The 21,243-nt window shown below is 39.3% G+C and overlaps 2 protein-coding genes across 2 annotated transcripts in view; one reads left to right on the plus strand and one right to left on the minus strand.

Annotated features, from left to right (window-relative positions):
* Positions 1–7,999, minus strand: part of HOMER2 (homer scaffold protein 2) — a 44,215-nt gene extending 36,216 nt beyond the window's left edge. The window contains exon 1 of the mRNA XM_053464375.1: positions 7,891–7,999. Coding sequence (XP_053320350.1) covers positions 7,891–7,979 — 89 coding nt within the window. The 5' untranslated portion in view covers positions 7,980–7,999. The remainder of the gene's footprint in view (positions 1–7,890) is intronic.
* An 11,325-nt stretch (positions 8,000–19,324) lies between these two features.
* RAMAC (RNA guanine-7 methyltransferase activating subunit) lies at positions 19,325–20,994 on the plus strand. The gene is made up of 3 exons (XM_053464114.1): positions 19,325–19,424; positions 19,857–20,019; positions 20,571–20,994. The coding sequence occupies exons 2-3, from the start codon at positions 19,865–19,867 to the stop codon at positions 20,737–20,739; spliced, it is 324 nt and encodes a 107-aa protein (XP_053320089.1). The 5' UTR covers positions 19,325–19,424; positions 19,857–19,864; the 3' UTR covers positions 20,740–20,994.
* Positions 20,995–21,243: the final 249 nt, after the last annotated feature.

The raw sequence follows: 21,243 nt of genomic DNA on the forward strand, positions 1-21,243 counted from the left end.
TTTTTAATAACAATGTTACTGGAATAGCTGCTGTCTCATGATAATTTTCCATGCTCGCTATGGTAACCAGCTCTTGCAGGTCTCTTGATAGAGAAGATCATGCTTTACATAGAGACGTTGGACAGTAATCTTTAAGATGAAATTAAAGGGACAGTCCCGTGTGCCAGTCAGCCGGAGAGGTTCTCCATTAAGCCAGTGTTGGCACAGACTGGTGGGGCGCATGCCATGTAGGTGCAGGCAGCAGGAGTTGTGTTCGGCCAAACAACATGTAGCTGGGGGAGGCAAATGCATAAAGGGGGGAATTCTGCAGTATCCTTACATGCATTTTGCATACAACCAAATGATACAGTGTGCCAGGACAACGAGAATCAGCAGAGCGAATCAGGACTGTTCCGGGGTATGTGCCTTAGTCTCAAAGACATGAAACGCTGACCTGGCAGAACAAAACTGGACTAAATCCTGGTGCTGCTTTACTTATACAAAACAGTAATTGCACTCTCTAGTAAGCTAATAAAATCAGATCTGTTTATTTGCCTCTTTTCCTGCAGATTTACTCACATAGAAACTACAAAGTCTTCTTAAAAGATGGAGTTTTTATGTTGCATGACATGTATTGCTAGCAAAAATTATGAATTGTTGCTTGATTAAATACCGGTAATTATTTATTTGAAGGTTTGAGGCATTCGCCACTATTTGGAATAGTAACTTATTCTGCATTCAGTTACAGAACAATGTTAAATTCAGAAGTATTTAAATAGTCCATGGACTTAGCAACTTGTATACCAAATAAGCTCAAGACCATACAGAGGTGGAACGTATCTGCATGGACAGGAACCGCACTTAATAAAAATCCACTGAACGCTACACAAGGGCTTACAAGAGTGTATCCAGCAGGATTTATATATCAGGCAACATGGCTCTATGTCACAAAACAAACTTTAAAGTGAAGAACGCCCTTTCAACCAACGCAGTTTGTAGGAGATGGGGTGGGCCGTTACACCTGCTGTAAACCTTCACAGACCAAATGTCAGGGCAGCCCGTAAGGTTTCAAGGGTTAATGTTATTTTTGGATTTTTGATTGTTTTTTTTTTCTGTAGGATTCTTTGTGAAAACAGGGGAGCCATATTTCCTATTTTACTGCTAACACTTTTGGACAATACATACTGTGCTGCAAGGCTGTACACAACAATATCTCACGCTCGTAACAAAAGCATGTTGGCTGTCAGACACTGGGTTGAAAACACCTTTTTTTAGTTTACAAATAAACTCCACGTTATCAACTTTGGGGTAAAGGTTTCTCTGCTACATCAAGTGTTGAACATTTACTCCATAACAACTCCATCATTCTGAAACCGGTTACTCTTTCACACCTCTATCGAGCCGGCTGTGCTCTATTACATGACCCTGAATGGCACTATACCTCTATCAGCTAAAGAGTAACATTTACAATTTCTGTTTTGCTAAATTATATATTATGCATATACACCATAGTTCAAAAGTTTGGGGTCACTGGGGGGGAAATACAACATACTGTAGACGTTCTTAATGTTGTAAATGACTATTATAGCTGGAAACGGCTAGAAATGTCCTTGTTTTCCATGAAAACAGCTAAGTGACCCCAAACCTTTCAATGGTAGTGTATATATCAAAAATCCCATCAAGGCATAGACCAAAAGCTCTTGTGAGCAAGACCTTCTTCTTCTGTCAATTTTGACATTCTTTCTATGCCACCATGTAAAAGTCCTGTCAAAGAGAATGCTTTATAAATATAGGAAATAAACTTGTAAAAGCTGCTGAAAATGATCAAAATCAAACTACAGCTTAAAAAGTTGCTAATTCTAAGCAAGCAAACAAATGTTAATATCCTTCTAGCAATCTACTATCTTACACAGAACTTTCAACCTCCCATGGTGTCCTCAAAGGCGTCGACGAAGAAACCAGAGTGGTTTCAAAAGCTTACCACTTTATGCATCACGGTCAACAATAGTGATCCGCTAAAAACATATTAACGTCTATTATACTTATTACTGGGGTGGTAATCATTTTAAGAACCTATTCAGCATCTTGCCAAAGATCAAAGAAAAAAAAAAAGTTAAATATATCCGGCTTGTAATGTTGCTAACAAAAGTATCCTGGCCAGTGTAACTCAATCCCCCCCCCCCCATTAAACTTCCTCTAGGTAGAGGAAAAAAAACTAGGTTGGGTCCGAGTATATAATCATACAAATGAACAGATAAAAGCATCCTGGTTCATGTAAATAATTTGTTTTCTACATACTAATGAAGGCAATAACGAAACACCTATTTTTCCATAAACATAGTTTTGTGAATTCACAACAGAGATGGTTCCTGCCTATCTTTATTATAGTAACAGAACCAAGTATCCGCACCCAAAACACGGCCAGTAAAAACAAAGAGTTGGGGACATTTAAAACAGAACAGCAGTTAAAAATTTAAATAAATTCTCCTGATATCCTATATAATACGGCAGAAATTGGATTCCTGGTCCATCGCAAGGTGGAGATGATCTGGCCATGACCAAACATCGCGGTCTGATCAGGGCATCAAAATATTTCATATTCTGGCATTTGCCCAGTTGGCAAATTTACACCACGAAGGACAGAGCGCAGCCAGAACAGCCCCCACAGCGAGTTGTCCATGGCACCGCACATACTTTTGAGCCGAGTACCAGGATACGCCATCGTGTCCCGGCACTCAGTAGAATGATCACTCGCTATGTGCACCAGGCTTATTGTATATTCCATTATACATAATAGTCTTATGGAAGACCCAAAAAAGTAAAATAAATCAGTTCATGGCCCAACCATTATCCAGAATGAATCCACTTTTATTTCAGTAGCGAGATATATTTTGATATAATTGGTTTGATCATAAAATTCAACAGAATTCTTATTCATTTGCAGTTATCTGATACTTGGGTGATATTCTCTATTCAAAGAGCATACTAAGCTGTTCATAGACGCCGAAACCAGTGTCTCAGTGTGGCTCAACTAGCTTTATTTCACAAAGTTCTCTCCCTTCTCACTGACCCTTACAAAAAGAAAAGAAATAATCACACCGAGAACTGGAAACCAATAAGATGCATCTCATGTTATGACATATATTACTTCATAAACCTATATCAATTGCATTCAAATAATCAACATACCCGGCAACAGGGCCAGACTGGGGTTGACTAACGAGCCCTGGCACTTTAAGGCCAGCAGCCACCAACTGCAGGCATGCAGCAGGAGGAAAGCAGGTACCGTACATCAGAACGGAGAATCCTCTATTCTGAATACTTGCTTTTCACTGTTAAAACAGAAACTTTAATAAGGATATTATCACTGTGTGTATATATTATACATACACATACACACACACATACATGAATCTGCCCCTTTAATTCCCCGGAACACTCTATGTTGCAGTCAATTTTGTGATTCCCATCAATCCCAAATCCCAGGGTGGATTAAGCTAAATGCTGACAGTGCTGCTGAGAACCGCAAAATAAATTAGTTACTAAACACACACGCAATGCACATCATGCAAGCGCCGAGTACACAGGGGTACTTATTAAAGAAAGAGCTGGTAGGAGAGTTTGCAAAAGTGTTTCTATTCCCTCACTTCATTATTTATTACAAAGGGCTTGCACTGGAAGCACGGCCCCTGTATAATTCAATAGATAAAGAGACTCTGATCCCACTATGCCCGCTGCCCCTGTATAATTCAATGGATAAAAGAGACTCTGATCCCACTATGCCCGCTGCCCCTGTATAACTCAATGGATAAAAGAGAATCTGAACCCACTATGCCCGCTGCCCCTGTATAACTCAATGGATAAAAGACTCTGATCCCACTATGCCCGCTGCCCCTGTATAATTCAATGGATAAAAGAGACTCTGATCCCACTATGCCCACTGCCCCTGTATAACTCAATGGATAAAAGACTCTGATCCCACTATGCCCGCTGCCCCTGTATAACTCAATGGATAAAAGAGAATCTGAACCCACTATGCCCACTGCCCCTGTATAACTCAATGGATAAAAGACTCTGATCCCACTATGCCCGCTGCCCCTGTATAACTCAATGGATAAAAGAGAATCTGAACCCACTATGCCCGCTGCCCCTGTATAATTCAATGGATAAAAGAGACTCTGATCCCACTATGCCCACTGCCCCTGTATAACTCAATGGATAAAAGACTCTGATCCCACTATGCCCGCTGCCCCTGTATAACTCAATGGATAAAAGAGAATCTGAACCCACTATGCCCGCTGCCCCTGTATAATTCAATGGATAAAAGAGACTCTGATCCCACTATGCCCGCTGCCCCTGTATAACTCAATGGATAAAAGACTCTGATTCCACTATGCCCGCTGCCCCTGTATAACTCAATGGATAAAAGAGACTCTGATCCCACTATGCCCGCTGCCCCTGTATAATTCAATGGATAAAGAGACTCTGATCCTACTATGCCCGCTGCCCCTGTATAACTCAATGGATAAAAGAGAATCTGATCCCACTATGCCCGCCAATCTGGACTTAACAAAAGGAGTGGAGGGCCCTGCCCAAAGGAGCTAACAATCTAGAAGAAACCAAACCCCACCTGCAAACTCTTGCTTTATTGACAAGTATGTGCCTACCAGGCAAACACAATTGGGCATCTGATTTAACCCTTTCTGCGATGTTGTTTTGCTGGGAGTTAGTTATCCATGATGCAGGATGTAAAACAACAAGAGGTTTTATAAACCTAAAGTACAGCGGCTAGATTAAAATCCATTAACACTAAGGGGTAAAGAAAAATATTCCTTTTACGTACTTATATTTCTCTACGCGTTTACATTTAAGAATTTGTATATGGAAAGCAAACATGTTTAGACCTTATTACAGCAAGAGACAATAATCCATTTACTGCAGACAGGACGGAAACACAGCACGGCAGTGATTTATAGAAAAAGATAGGATACAGTGATTCTGTGCTTCACGCTGTAACAATGAACACACAATTTAGCATATGATATGCCAACATACAAGGCTTTTATGTTTATTTTGGATGCTATAAAGATTAGTCACAGACTTCCCCAACAAACACTGTACGACCTGTGGATGCAGGTCCTAGGGGTCTTGGTGCCTCCATATGCCTGAGATACCTTTTTTTGTATTCTTTCTTTCTACTTCTTACAGGATACACAATATATCACAAACATATGGAGACAGAATATCATACACTGGAGGCAAATATCTCCTGCGCCAAGCCTTCCCCCAGCACAAGTGAGCAATCTGAGAGACGTATATGTGGGGGGCACAAAATCTCTATATGCAAGGGGTCTCCAACTCCCTTAGTTTGCCACCACAACCAAAATGAGCTCTTCTAGTGCACGTGGCTCATATATAGTAAGTTACTATCTTACCCAGTGCTATTTGTCTAGACACAAACTATTGCATTCCAAGGTATTACTTGAATTGAATTAAGTTTGTTCTTTTGGTTTTACTGACCAACAGCTAACCACTTGTTTTAAAAAAAGAATCCATTAAAGGGACACTCCAGACATCATATGCACTTTCATGCATATATGTGTGTGTGGTCCCTTTAAATGTTTGGGTGGTCCCACATGCATTTGCTCCCGGCTCAATGTCCTGCTAGAGATGTTCTCACCTCCGGCGCAGGCTTGGGGAAAGCTGGGGGCTATGATCCTGCCACTGATCATTATCTTTAAACAGCCAATCAGTGGCAAGAACAGCCAGATTATAACGGAGGGGGGCTGCTGCATCTTCTGTGTCATATTAAGGGACTCACAGAGGGGTAGGGTTACTCAGTGTACTTTAATATGCATTCTTCTGGGTGTCACGGATGTTAGCCTGTCCCTTTAATATTACTTTTTTAGTTTAGGGTTTGGTTTTATTGCATTTCCAGGGGTAGCTCTAGCTTTTCGGGGGCTCTATGTCAAAATATTTCCTAGTATATCTATTAAACAATTCTGCTGAAGCTATGGAATGGAATATTTATGACCACATTTATTTTAAAGAAAAATTCATTACATAGGTTTAACTTTATGGGGACCCCCCCATAACATATATACACATTCACATGCTAGCCAGCGCATGTAAAGCGCTACCCTGCAGTATGTGCGACGTATAAATTCACAGAAGGGTTTCCATCTGCGAGCTCAGCTGGGGCCGTAGGGAATTGATTCAATGCCTTGCAAAAGGTATAGCAAGCACTTAACCGGTTAAAAGAATGCATTACAAGCAATCCAGACTTTAAAAAATATCAATGAACAGAACACCTGAAACCTACGCATTGCGCCGTGTGCCTGATTTGATTTGCTGTCCATCACGTATGTGTTAAAGTGCAGTCATGCTACGACTTATTTTTTCCTTGAGGGATCAGTGATGCAAACTGGTTACTTCACAGCGTCTGTCATTCTGCAATCCATAATGTATTATTGCATTCAAAAATGACTGGGGAAAATAGAAAAAAAACCTAAACTTTTGTTGCCCCAGGACAGAATTTAAGTGGATACATTATCATAGCCATGGTTAACAAAAAAAACAACCGTTAGAGCTAGTGTCTCTTTTGAAAATGTATTTTTGCATTTATTTACCATTTCTCAGAAAAAAATGACAACACTTGCTTCCCTTCTTTGCATACTTTCCCCAGAGGGGTAGGACTGCACAATGTGCATCAGCTGTTGAATAAAGAGCATAGGTTTGGGATGCCACAGAGCTCTCGCATAAAACCGCTGCCTACCACAGACATTCAAGGTGCCCATAGGCAGATAAGCTGCAGGGCAACCTGATCCACTGCCTATGATCCTTGGCTAAGTGGTGAGGTGGCACAAGAAGCATTAAAGGGCTGTGTTTTTGATCGCAATGACTGTGTTCTGCACACAAAAAATATCACAACGGAGCTGGGTCCTCAAATACACAGTTTCTTGGGTGAACAAAGTTGGCCCTGGCCTTTTGGTAGCCAACCCCAGTTGAAGGCATCAAGGGTTCTGCACCCCAGGGGCAAGAAGGCACAGAGGATCTGTACCTCGTGGCTGGCCTTTTAGCTAGGGTAGGGTGGAAATGGGCCAAAATTCCCTGCGTGGAGCTGAAGGTGAAGACTGAGAAGGTGCTCCTCTCTGTGGCTCTTGCAATTTAATGGAAATGTTTCATACCATTGGTTAGCCAGGTCTTGGCGAAGCCTTTGATTAATATTTTTTGTAAGTGTCTACTGCCTCCAACGTGCTTAACTGAGAAACCCATACTCTACAAGGAGCTAGCAGCCTATCCAAAAGACCATACATGGTGCTGACAACAAGCAGGGGACACTGATAATGGCTTCACATGACCGGAGTTTATAGTCACAGTTTATGTTCAGTCCAACAAGGTGCGCTCCAAATTAGCGTTTGGGGTTTCTTCAGGTAAAACAGTAAGTAAAGTATTCCAAAAGGTGTCCCCCAGCTGGTTAACCCATTCATACAAGTTGACCTACAACTACTAAGCTTCAGGGTATACCTGATCAACCTGCATTACTTTCATGCTGCTACACCTGCTCATATCTTTCAGGTGGGGATGTGCAGTTCAAAACTATGCGATCACTCATTTGAATGCATGTACACACACACACACACATGTACACACATGTACACACAAGTACACACACACACACATGTACACACACACATGTACACACACACACACATGTACACACACACACACACCAAGCTGATCGATAGGCAAGGGCTTCAGCATTGGACCACTTACCTCTTGGGGGCCAAAGAGGTGAATATGAACAACAATTTATGTGGAAAACGGGTTTTTACAAACACATGAAGACCGGGTTCTCCTCGGGAAAAGTGATCCCGCATGCAGAAGCTGAACCGGAGAAACGTGACTTACCCCATGTCTCTGCCGTAGGTAGTAGCCTCTGGCCAGCAGGCAACCTGTCCGCGATCTCCCGTGCCGGCGTGTCTCAGGACTTCATGCATGCGGGTGTGAGCTCCATCAGCTGCCGTTTAAGTCCTCATCGGGCTTGTTTCTCGCTTCAGCCGGCAGCAGGCTGTAACTAGGAGAGATCAAGTAGGCGTGAGAGGCTTTAATACGCGGGGATCCGCTCCCGCTGCGCTCCCATCACCCGCTCCCTGCGATCTCAGGGTTAGCGGGATCCTCACCTCTCCTCGGTCACGGGCTGAGCGCAGATCTCCCTGTGTGTGGAGCGATCTCCCACCTGCGTCCAGCAGCAGCCTCCCACATGGAGGAGGGACGGGCAGGGAGTGTTGTGCCTGCCCACGCCTGCCGCTCGCTGTCTGCCTCACTCCTCGTAGGTGCAGCGGATTCAGGGCGCTTGTGGGGTCCATAGGTGTCCCCCTGTGGGGCTCATATAGCTGCAGGTCACGGTCACAGAAATATCTCATGGATGGCCAAACTGCTTGTGCCATGCGTATGCAGAATAATCATTATTGATTCAAAAGCTGTTTTCTAACTAAATATGTATTATTTTTTTATTTCTAATTAGCAAACACTTAACCATCCCTGATTTCCCCCCATTGTTTATGTAATGATTGCTGACATCATAACAGTCAATTGAGAGTTGGAATCCATGTGTCATTTTTGGCTCGCTCACAATATTACCAGACACTTCAGGGTTAATCATTTTGTTCAATGGAAATCATCACACTACACACATTTTCGGGGATCAGACCTGAAGACATTGAAATATAAAATCAGACTCTCAAAAAGCATTTGTCGGAGTGGATTAGTTTAGTGAAAACGTTCCTTGGTTAAATGTTACTTTTTTTTTTTACATTACATTTATTTATATAGCGCCGACATATTCCGTAGCGCTGTTCCAATAGGGCGCTGGGAAAATATTTAATGGAGATAATTTAAAACGTTCAATGAGAGATGAGGGCCCTGCTGTTAAGAGCTTATAATTTATAGTGTGGTTGAGCGGAAGGGAGACAGCAGGAGAGGAGATATTTTTATGAAATGTTCAAACAACAATATATAAAACTAAAAAGTCATATTTCTACATCAACGGCTTCACATAAACCTTGTTTAGCAAATAAATTATCTTAATTTTCACAGGCTTAACAAACAAAAATATACGCTCTGTAGATTTTAAAGATGTGGCCGACCATAAATAATAAATAACAGCTTTTATTACATACAATGTATGTTTGTTCACGTTAACAAAACTCTGTAAACTTACTGTGTCTGGTTTTAAATTTGAGACAAATCTAGATATTTTGCCATCTCAGTCTGTTCATTTATACTAAATGGACACTCACATAAGAAATGGGATATTGTTCTTAAATAACCACTACATTCATCCCTTTGACAGTTAGAATTATTCATTATTTAATTTCATACATGCATAGGTTTTATTATATTTTCAAATAAAGACAAATAAAAAGTACAGTGTGTAAACAAGACATAGAAAGTAATGTTCATTATTTTCGTAAAATGCTTATAATTCTATGCAAATATCTCGTTAAATATTTAGATGATCGTAGGTAATAAAAAAAAAATCAAAAACTTTAAAAAAAAGATAAATATGGGGAAATTTGGGAATCCTGGACAAAAATAATGGACTAATATTAAAGAAACTGACATCGCAAATATGAGATCCTTGGCCTTGGACTCACTAAGTCTACTCTTGCCCTCTCCCCAAGGGGACACATGCCCAAACCACCCTAATTCCTGGATAGGTACACAATATTTATCTTAATAATACTCAAGCGATTACCCCATAACAGCTGGAAAAAGACATTTGTTCTGATTAAGTAAATAAATGAAGGGTCTGGAATAATTCTAGCCATTGAGTAGTTTCTGATGCCAATATTTGTTTATACTAGTGTTGTGTTCCCCTTACCATTTTAATCTGTTGGTTAGAATTAAATAAAATTAGATTTTTCCACCCAGTGCTTTTAACCTATGTCATCCTCACATCCAAATTTAATTTTAATAACAACATCACTTTTAAAAGGAAATTTGCTTTTGCTTAATCTCCAATCCAGCCCTGTTTGGGACTACGCCTATCGAAAAAGGAATCTCTTAGGAGGACTCATCATTGACTCAACTGTTCATTGGACTCTGAACCTGCATGAGATGTAGTTATGGAACATAGTCCCATACTATAAATAACGATAATAAACTATAATACGATATACTTCTGCAATAACACCGTCGTGCTTGGACCCTGCAGTTTTACGCAGATCAAAGGTTTTGAGGTTAACATGGTGGGAACATGGCTGTCAAAGTGCAAGGAGAAGTCTCCATCTCTGTAATGCACACTTGTTGAAATAAGATTCCGTGGGTTTGCGTGGCTGTCAGGAGACTCAGATGTCTGGCTGAAATCTATACTTGTAACTATAACTGTGAAAAGACTTTTGTAATTAGCTGTTAATAAACTACTACACAGCAATAAACTAAAAAAGACTTGCTAAATCTGCCGTAATAACTAACTGTCAGTTGATGTTCTTCAGAGTTTTCTTGAACGCATTATTATTTATTGATTTATATAGCACCACCCTATTCTGAGCGCTGTACATAGGGTAAGCAGGAAATAATACCTAGTGGATAACATAACAAAGGGTGGAAAGAGTCCGGCACAAACAAGCTTACAATCTAGAATAACCTAGAACACATTGAAAGTAGGTCAAAGCCAATTGATAGTGGATGTTGAAACATTCATGAGCTTTGGAAAGAATGCAATCCATATAATCCATGGGATTGCAACCATGAATAATATTGTTTTTACTAAACAGAGGTATATGGAAATGAATGGAAGAAAACCGGAATGGAAGAAACTTGGAATGGAAGAAAACGGTCCATGTCTCATTTCATTTATAGTAGTTTAAGTAGCACAACCTAATGGATGATTCGTTTACCAAACCGTGCCCACTTTAATTTAAGCAGGATGAGGCCACTGTAAAAGGGAACTCCTACTATTTTTATTATTAAATTATCAAATATATTATATATATTATATTATCAAGTTTGATAAACGTATCAAATTAAAAATACGTTTCGAAAATATTTTGCTTTTTTAAAGCATTTCTAGTTTTACATGAATCAGATAAAGACGCTCAAAACATCATGACTGGCAACAATGGCAGCCTCCAGGTCTGCAGATAAAGGAAGTGTTGGGACAAAATGAGATAAAACCATTTTTTTGTCAGTTGTAACCTACATAACTTTATACAGCACTCCACTTTATGCTCCAGGAACAAAATAGTGCCCTTTAAAGAATTCTAACTTTTAAAGCTCAGCTTGCAACACTATTTTCTGAAATTATTCAAATTATCTCTCAATACACCGCAATCAACCACAAAGAAAATATTTAAAAGATTTAGCAGTTTGGAGCAGATCCAGAGAAGGTTAAGTTATTTTAACAACCCACTGGTCTGTAAATCTATATGTGGAAACAGCATCAGAGGACATTCCTCGCGTATGATAAGGGCTAATACTGAAGAATGAAGACATGTTCAGTGTTGTCTTGTTTGGTTGTGTCTGAGAGGAAAAATACAAAGAAAGGTGTGCAGCTATAGTAAAAAAATAATCTGTTTTATTATATCACATAGTAAAGCAAAACATACTACTAGGACGCGAAACCGACGCGTTCCGTGCTACTTGCACTCAGGCTCCCTACAGCGCCTCCTACTGGGCTGTCACATACCAGTATAAAATAATACACTGGCCATTTTCTACTCATTCTCCCGGTCTCCTAAATCATATTTGAGTATTGAGTATCATATTGAGTTGGGAACCGCTGCTGTAGTGTAGGGCCATCACCTATATTGTGGTATTAAAACGTCAAGATTGTGTAACAAAAATGTCTATTGTAAAGAATAAGTGGGAAAAGAAAAAAAAAACGGAAAAATGTAAAGTATTAAAATAAAATAATAACAATATCCAAAATAAGTAAATGAACAATGCGTTTTCTTCTGCAGTGGAGGGTTTGGGGCCACTTACTGGTAACCGGGATTGTAGTCTAAAGGGAGATACAAAAGACCAAAACACGGAAACAGAGAGGGTGATTGGCAAAACTATCTACTTGCACTAAAAAATGTGTATATCAGAATAGGCTTTATACGTGTATGTGAGAGTTGTGATATCCTTGCTTATTATGAAGCAGTTATAGTCACTCCAAAGCCACAAATTGTTATAGATAGGATGCCACGCTTTGTACAGCATGTTTGTCCATCTTTTAAAACTGATTTACATTAAGTTATGACTGTTTATACTGTAGAATATCCGACACTATACTGTTTCATTCATTCATTCATTCATGGTTTTTTTTCTAGTTTTTCTGTGTTTGCACCTGCATGATTCTGATTAATCGCAACAAAGGTAAGGCAAATGACATAAGTTGCACTATTATGCTAAGATAATAAACCTCAGCACAAAAACAACATTGAAAGTTTTAGGATGCTTTCTATGACAATAACCTGCTTTTGTTACTGGCAAAAACTATAGGCGAGGCAAACATTTCCATGATTAATGAGTTATTACTGGGGAGTGTTTGGGCATTCAACAGTGCCGGCAATGATGCTGCATTTAGTTACAGAAGTGTAGGTGGAACAAAGTCTTTAATAATGAAATTGAATAATGATGCAATTAAATAGAATAATATAAAATTGCAGAAACCTATGTTATATCGGTTACATTTTTCCCCTAAAACTTTACATTTAGTCCAGTAATTGGCTATAAAAGATCTATGATATTTCAGGCAGCAGAGCACATTGGCATGTCCGTGCTCTCAGATGCCATAACTCAGACAGGGGCATCATTGTCTACCAGCAACTTGCTGCCCTCCCCACCTTGGGCTGGTTTTAACGTTGTCAGACAGTCCATATTGTCAGCAGGTGCTTCCTGACTTCATCCACGGGCTCAGATGAATACACCAGGATAACTAGACTGTTTATTATTACTGATCAGTAAGTCGTTGATATTAAAAATGCTATGTACTAAAAAAAATATATATATTTTGGAGGTAGTCTGGGAATATTGCCAGCAACATATTGCAAATAAGCAGAGAACGGTGCTAAAAACGTGAATTGAATTTGCTTTATTTAGCCGTCATGCAGATTTTTGTGATTTCCTGCAGATCACAATGACCTCGCTGACCGCGCCATTTGCCGGCTTTGTGTTGAGCTCAGTGGCTTGGCCAACTTATTAACATTTGCACCGGGCTGCTATCTCTTTCTCAGAAGAGTACAACCTGTGGTGTTTTCTTTATCTTATTTCACATGTGAACCTAACACTTGTACTCTGTTTTTAGCTATGGAGTTAGTGAAGAATTGCAATTAAAAAGTTTTGATGATTCATAATCAGCTTATTGATTGCATTGCCTGCCTGTTGTTTAGCAAAATAAAACCTATATATATCCTTAAAGAATGGTCGGTCAGGAAATAAAAAGAAAAGGGAATTTAAAATATCCCTGCCACAGGCATCAGCGGCATCCTTTATAAAATACAAATGGCAGAAAGGCGATTAAAATGGCCTTAAAGTGGAAAGGGAGAAACAGACGACTGCAAGACAAACACCGTCTTTTTAAATATATTAAAAAATATTCAAAATTTAAAATAAGGGAAAACGTTGACCCTATTGAAGTCAGACTTTGGCAATTTGATCAGTGAGGTTGAGTATAAAGAAGAATAGTCTTAGATATTTTTTCCTCTGTACATACCAATAAAGAACCGATAGCTGCAGGTCAATTATACAAAAAACACTAACAATATGATTGGCTGACACAGGAATAAGTGATAAAACTGCTAAATACAGTTCAAATAGATAAAGCCCCAGGGCCAGGTGGTACCAGGGCCCCTGGTACCTATAGAACTTAGCGGAGGGTGCAAAGCAGAAGTGGTATCAATATTTACAATGGGATCATAATTTCAGCTCAGTAATTACAAACCTGTGAGCTTGATACATGTAGCGGGAAAAGTATTTGAAAGCTGTATCACAGACCAGCAAAACATGATGACCACGTCGCTCGGTAGAGTCTGGCACTGAAAGGGTTAACATGTTTCTTTTGCAGATGAAACAAAATTAGATAAAGTAATATAGGCTGAACTAAATGTTATTTCCCTGCTGGGGGGGGTGAGTCTTATGAAATAAATGTGTAAATTATACCTTAAATGGGGTTGTGTTGGGGAAATACTTAAATGAGAAGGTTGCAGAAAATAACATTTAGCAACAGTGCCCAATGTCAGGCAGCTGCTGCAAGGTCCAGTAAGGTAGTGTCATGTATAACACTGCTCCGAAACGAGGGATCTGAAAAAGTGCAGAATTCATATGAGGAATGGAACATCTTAGTTATGAAGTTAGGTTGAAAGGCAACTGTGTATACTACAAATAAAGAAGTCTTTGAAGGTACATTGTTCTCTGATAACCTGTTCATTAATAGGACTGTGCAAAAGAACAAGAGGTCATCCACTCAGACCAGAAGAAATGGGCTTTCACTAAAGGGTTCTACACAGTAAGAACAATACAAATGTGTAATGTACTACCTCCAGAGGTCATGCCATCTAATTCAATTGATATAGATTTTTTACAGTGAAGAATATACAGAGCTATAACGGTTAATAAGGACATGACTAGTTATAGCTTGATGATCCAGTAAGAAGGGGCTGATGCCTTTTGGATTAACAGCAGGGTTAAACTTAATGGACTTCTGTCTTTTTTTCCCAACCAGAATTACTATATAACTATGCTACCGACTACAAAGGCGTAAAAATTAAACATCTCACTTGGAATGCTAAGAACTGCTATATAAAAATATATATCACACACACTCTTAAGGGTTAATATTAGCTGTTTTTTAAATATCTTTTCACAGAAGAGACAGTCAGAGCAGCACAGCAGTAGAGCACTTTTCAAGTGCTGAGCAAAGACTGTAGAATTAAAATAGCCTTATCAACCCAGAGATTAGATAAATATACAAAGGATTGCTCGCATCTGCGATACCTTACAAACAGACTACCAGAGAAACATAAAACTTGACAGCGGAGAAGAAACATTCAGTCCATCTTCTCTGCCCATTTTAAGGCTTTAATCAGTCCTTGGTCTCATTTTACATCCGCGTAAACCATATATCTATCCTATGCATGCTAACTCCCTAACTGCATTAACATCTACCACCTGTGCTGAGAGAATGTTCCAAATATCTACTACCATCTCAGCAAAGTAAACTACACTCAAGCCTCTGACCCTCTTGTATTGGATTAGGACCTCTCGTTCCAGCATTTCTCCTATGAAATACATTTCCATTTCATAGCTTTTACATAGAAAGATAAGTATGAGAGATGGAAATGAAATTTAGTCCGCGGGGGTAGGCAAAGTGTCCCTACAAGGTGACCTATGTCAGTGAGAAGGCTGCTTAAAGTAATTCGAGGCAATGGTATATATTTACCCAAATGCCACAAAGCGCGGCTGCCTCTCGGTCGAGTCCTTAACGAAGGTTAGACTGTTTAGTTATTGCTGTAAATTGTGACATTGGACACACTTCAACCAACTGTATCCAGACCTAGCAAGTCTTTTATGGACACAGTCTAGTCCCAGAATCTTTGGTTTTTAAATAAATTAATATACAATGGAGTCGCATTTTTCGACTTCAGTGACTAAAGAATCCCGAAGGTCGACTCTTGTTAGTGATGAAGATCTCTAGCTCTGTAGTCAAGCAATGAGTATGTTGTGATTTGTGTGAATGAGGGTTCAGTGATGAGCTTCAGTAAAATCTACCAATTGGAAAACAAACACACGTTTCCACAATTTTATCCATAGCTGAGAAATATATATCCAAACAATTACTTACATTCATATTAACGTTACAGCTAAAGAAGGGACGTTTGAGGTCTTAAAAGCTTGTGTGACTCTACAACTTACTCTGTGTAGGTTGTCCCAGAAACACAGAACGATCCAACCCATCTAGTCTGCCTATTTTTCCTCATATAAATACTCAGTCTTGGTCCACTTCTGTTGGGAGGCTGTTCCTCTTATCTAACACCATCTCAGTAAATAAAAGCCTCTGACCCTCTAGTTTTAGATTATGACCTCGTTATGACCATTTTGTTCTAATAAACCTCCCTCTGGTTCTTTGTTAAAACCATTGTATGTCATTGGTCGTTAACTGACTGTTTTTGCGTGACTGGGGTTAAATGTTCCTATCAGGGCACACTTAGTAACATCCTCCGTCTTAACTTCTGACGCTATATAAGAAAGCCTAAAAGTACTTCAAAAGCATTCTCTGGTTACACTATAGTGCGGGATATAAATTATATATAATATGAAAGCCATATCCAGCGATAACATATAACAGAATGCTATCACTCCTAAGATGCTAGGACTTGCTTTGACACAGAATGAGGGGATTTCTTGAAAATCTTCCCACAAAAAATTGGACTAAAAAGAACCCACATTTTATATATATATATTACCCAGCCCCCGCTCAGCCCACTGATGGGTTAGTGAATTCACTGGCGTAGGCCGACTAGGCCCGAGGCTAATGTGGCGGGTCCAGGTGGTGGCAGCCTGTCTGCACTGTATGTGCAATAAAAATATATATACAGTACTGTTCCCTCATTTCTATACCTTTTCTCCAGTCTCCACTATGAGAATACACGACAAAACAAGTATTGTTACATGGATATATATCATATTACAATGTTTACGTGTTAAATGTAACAACATACTTGTCATGTTTCTGTTCACGCAGTGTGTATGAGTGATGCCATCTTTTTCGGTTGTGATGGTTTACAAACAATAAACTGCGTGCGTAAAGTAACCAGTACACTGAAACATTGTTTATTTCCTATTACATTGTATTTAATGATTATTACTTCTTGGAAAGATCTGATATAAAGAAGAAGCCATGTAAAAAAATTACGACTTTACGATTGTGTAAAATGTTACATTGTAACCCTTTTTGGTGTCCTTCTTAATGGTGATAAGTTACACATGCAATGTTGCACAGGTTTTATTAGTTTTTTCAGGGGTTGCCCCCCCCCCATTTCTGTAACATAGTGGATGTTGTCTGAGCCGATCCACAACCATCTTACCTACTCCAGGGGAAGTCTTTCTGCCACGCAGCTGTCAGGCATTGTAATGTCATAATTGACTAATAATATTTCAGAAATATTTGAATTTTTTTAAAGAAAAAAATGGGCTGATGACCTTTGATTTGAAATGTATGGGGGGATTATGAGGAAAAAAACTGTGTTTTTTTTAATCACGTCATCGGATGCACAGTTTTTTATGAATAGCTTAACTTGTCCTGTATAAAACAATATATATGTTTCCCTAGCTAAAGCGTAACATGGTTACCATTATTATTTATTGTTTTATATAGCGCTGTACAATGGGACTACAAAAATGTTCCCCAACTGCCAGCACTCAAAGGGTTAAAGCTGTGTATGTATTTTATGCTGGGTTCAGGGGGGTCTGCTAGACTCCACACTAAAGTACCTCTGCAATCATCTCTGCTTATTGGGTTTCATGGAATACAGAATCATCTATCCCTATACATTGGATCTATGCTCATGAAAGCGCCGAGCAATTCACTCGATTTATTTATTTATTTTCCGTCTCACAGACAGAAATTGCTCTCATTCCTACCAAGGCTTACGCCTACTTGCTCCCTTTGTATCATTCATAGACTTTAACGCATTCCGGCATCGAAAATAGAATCCCTTGGTTGGGTGCCGTTAATGTGAGCTTGGCTGCGGTTCACTGGAATTGTAGTACAACAATAGCTGGGAAATGCAGGCTGCCTAGTCACGTAATTACAGATACATTCTTTTTTTCTGTCCTTATAGATTTCCTCCATTAAGAAAGAAGAATATATTACCTCCCCTTACCTATAAAGTTTGCTGTTAGGGACAGTGGTGCTATACTGCCCCCTCTTGGAGGAATAGTGTTAGCACCAAAATTAGAAATTGCCTTAGTTCTATAACACATCTATGGTGTATAAGGATTAAGTCATTAACATATTCACTTTTATATTACATTATTTTATTCCACAAAAGGGACTGACTAGCACACCTACTAAATGAGCCGCAGTCACTCATACCTCCCAACTCTCTCTCTGTAGGAGGGTATGCGTGTGCTCTAAAGTCCTAAATACCACTGTAAGGTGTATATAAACAGTAGAAAATATGCTTAGAATTTGTTTCATGTAAATAAAGTGCATCTTCTTCTTCTTCATTCACTAATTGCAGAGTACTATTAATTGATCACGTAAGAAGTATTGGTAAAGCCCTACCCATAACACACATCCCAAAACAAAAGTGTCCCTCTTTGGCCATTTGTAATTTGGGGGGGTATGCATTGTATATGCACTGAAGTCTCATCCCGTTGGGGAATGTATGGTGTATTTCCAAAAACATCGCTGCATGTTGGTGAAATCAGTCGTCACATCTGCAGTTATATGATGGCACAAATAAAAATCAAGAAGGAATTCTGCAAAAAAAAGAAACATGCATGATCAGTCACAATTCCAGAAGTGATTAACAGCAACGCCATTAACGCCAGAGCAACTTGGGTATCAAAAGAAACTTTGTGGCAGATAAGAACCATTCCATCCACCATCGAGTCTTCCTGCTGTAAATACTCAAACCTCAATCAGTCCTTGATCTCGTCTTAGATTCAGGGTAACTTTATGCTTGCCCCATACATGTTTAAATTCCCTTACTGTGTTAAGCTCTACCATTTCTGTTGGGAGGCTGTTCCAGTTATCTACCACTGCCTCAGTAAATTAAAACTTCCTTTAATTACTCCTTAATATTTTTCCTCCTTTGAAGTAATCTAGTGTAGGCTTGGCTGTGCTGCAGGAGATTGGGTTATTCCCCCGCTAGAAACCCAGAGATGGCTGTAATGGAGGATTTTACCATTAGACCGGCAGCCCTGCACGTTTAATAATATACTGACTGGATCTTGAAATCCAACTATAGGGGCATTCATCATGCATTCATCATGCATTTATCATACATTCATCATACAGTTCTACAGGCATAATGTACATGTCAATAAACTGGATGAAAGAGCTAAATATATATCAATGCCAACCCTGCCAACTAGTGCCTACGAGAAGAAAAGCACTAGCAGTGTCCTTGGAACCATTTACATTATATAATTAATTACATATATACTATATATTACTAATGATATATATATATATACATATACAGTTATATACATTTTAATAGAGCTCTACGTGTTACAAGGTTCTTCAATTCTATATAGATTTTCTTCTAACAAGCTCATAGACGCGCTGCCAATACATTTTCGAGCCACGCCCACGTTTCTTTTCCGCACATTCATTGGATGACGATGGTTGTACAACAAAAGATCACGTGAGCTCGCTCGTTGTACGTGACGTCATTCGACAGCGACACCCCGAGTGAACCGCAATAGCCGAGTTGTCCGTATTTGTAAGTTGTATTGCTGTCGCTACGTGTTTGATATTAATACAGGAAAGCGTTAGCAGCCAACGTAGTGTAACAGATCCGAGATGTATTATAATGATCGCGATGCTCCGGGGCGCAGGTTTACTGGCGTGATGCGGGTTATGTAGTTGTTCTGCGTGGTTGTGTTAAGGCAGAGTCTAGGCAGTGCAGGAGGTGGCATCTTCTAGGGTGGATCTATTTCACGGCGGAATGTTTGAGGAATGTCGTAATACGTTAATTTGATGGATACTTTTAATATTAAATCTCCTTCAATTGTTTAGGTACCAGAAGTCTGTATAACGAAGACAGGTGGAAGTGGCTTGATGCAAACCTGCTCCTCTTATCATGGAATCGTTAATGGTAGCTGATCAGTGTTTTCGTGGAAACATAATGTTTGCTTGTCTCTGTTTTCTTTAGGATTCAGGATGACCAGTGATTCTGATCCTCAGAGGTATGAAAATATGTTCGCTCACCGCTTCACGGCAGATGACAAAGAATATCAGGATTACCTGAAAAAGCCTGAATCGGTGCCGCCAATTGTTGAGGATTATAAATTCGGCAACCAAAGATCTCATGATAGGTATGTGTCCGCTGCATGGTTTAATTCAAGAGCACTGATACATGTCTCAATATTGACACGCTATAAATGCTGCATTTTTCTCCAACTGAGAAACTAAAACATTTCATCTGCGGGTTATAGTCTCCATGACAGGAGTGTTAAGTTTAGCTTTGATTTTGTGTCTGGTACTTGCTGAAAAAGCTACTCTCCATAACTTAAAAAAATAACTACTATACTAATAGTTAAACAACAATTCTAAAACCCTGGAAAAAAGTTAAAAGCTTTAAACTTTTTTACTGCTTCATGTATGAAGGTTTTTCATCTTCCACCTTTGTTTACATGACTTGTACGTCAACTATTGTTTAACTTAACGTGCGCATTTAAAAAAATATATATTTAAATAAAAAAGAAAAGTAAATAAAAACAATGCCATGTTTTGGCATTGGTAGGGATCTCACGATCCTCAGATTTCTCTTGCAATGGCCTTTCCGTAGAAAAGTGCTGTCCAGATCCAGCAGTAAATAGCCAGAGAAAAAAGAATTTTAATTTCAATAGCTGTTATTGTTCCACAGGTACAGAGATAACAGACACCGGAGAGGATGGGAAAGACAACGTGACTGGTCCAACAATAGTTATAATCAGCCACGAGGAGGCAGAGGGTGGGGTAACAGCTACAATCACCAAGAAGGTCACTACGGATATAACCCCAGCAACCAAAGGTTTCACTCTGATCGATACTAGTAGAAATAATCGGACTTTTTTTTTCTGCTTTCAATTCTGATTTTTTGGGGGGGGTTGTTAAAATACCCTTACTGCACATAATTCAAATCTGCAGGTTAAAATCAGAACATGAGGTTTCATTTTGTAATACATCTAAAACTTTTATTTTTCTCTCACTTGTTGACCCATCAGAAAGCTTAACCCAGACCAACTGGGGAACAGCTACCAATTGTTTGTTGTAAATGATTAAAATGAGTTTTCAAAAAAAAAACAAAACATTTTTAGCAATTCTTGTTTTTACAGCTGCATATTGGTCATTTTACTTTAGCTGTGCTATCTTAGCACACAATCACACTTCATACTGCCTGTGGTAAAGAATAGCATGGCTCCAGCACAGCCAGCCTGAGTCATGAATCGACTCAGTGTGGAGTATGAGCAGGGCAAGCCACTGAAATATCACATGTCTGACAACAATGGCCGCCTCCAGCTCTGTTGGAACAAAATAAAATACATTTTTCTTCAGTG

The sequence above is a fragment of the Spea bombifrons genome, chromosome 4, assembly GCF_027358695.1.
Source record: "Spea bombifrons isolate aSpeBom1 chromosome 4, aSpeBom1.2.pri, whole genome shotgun sequence".
Taxonomy (NCBI): domain Eukaryota; kingdom Metazoa; phylum Chordata; class Amphibia; order Anura; family Pelobatidae; genus Spea; species Spea bombifrons.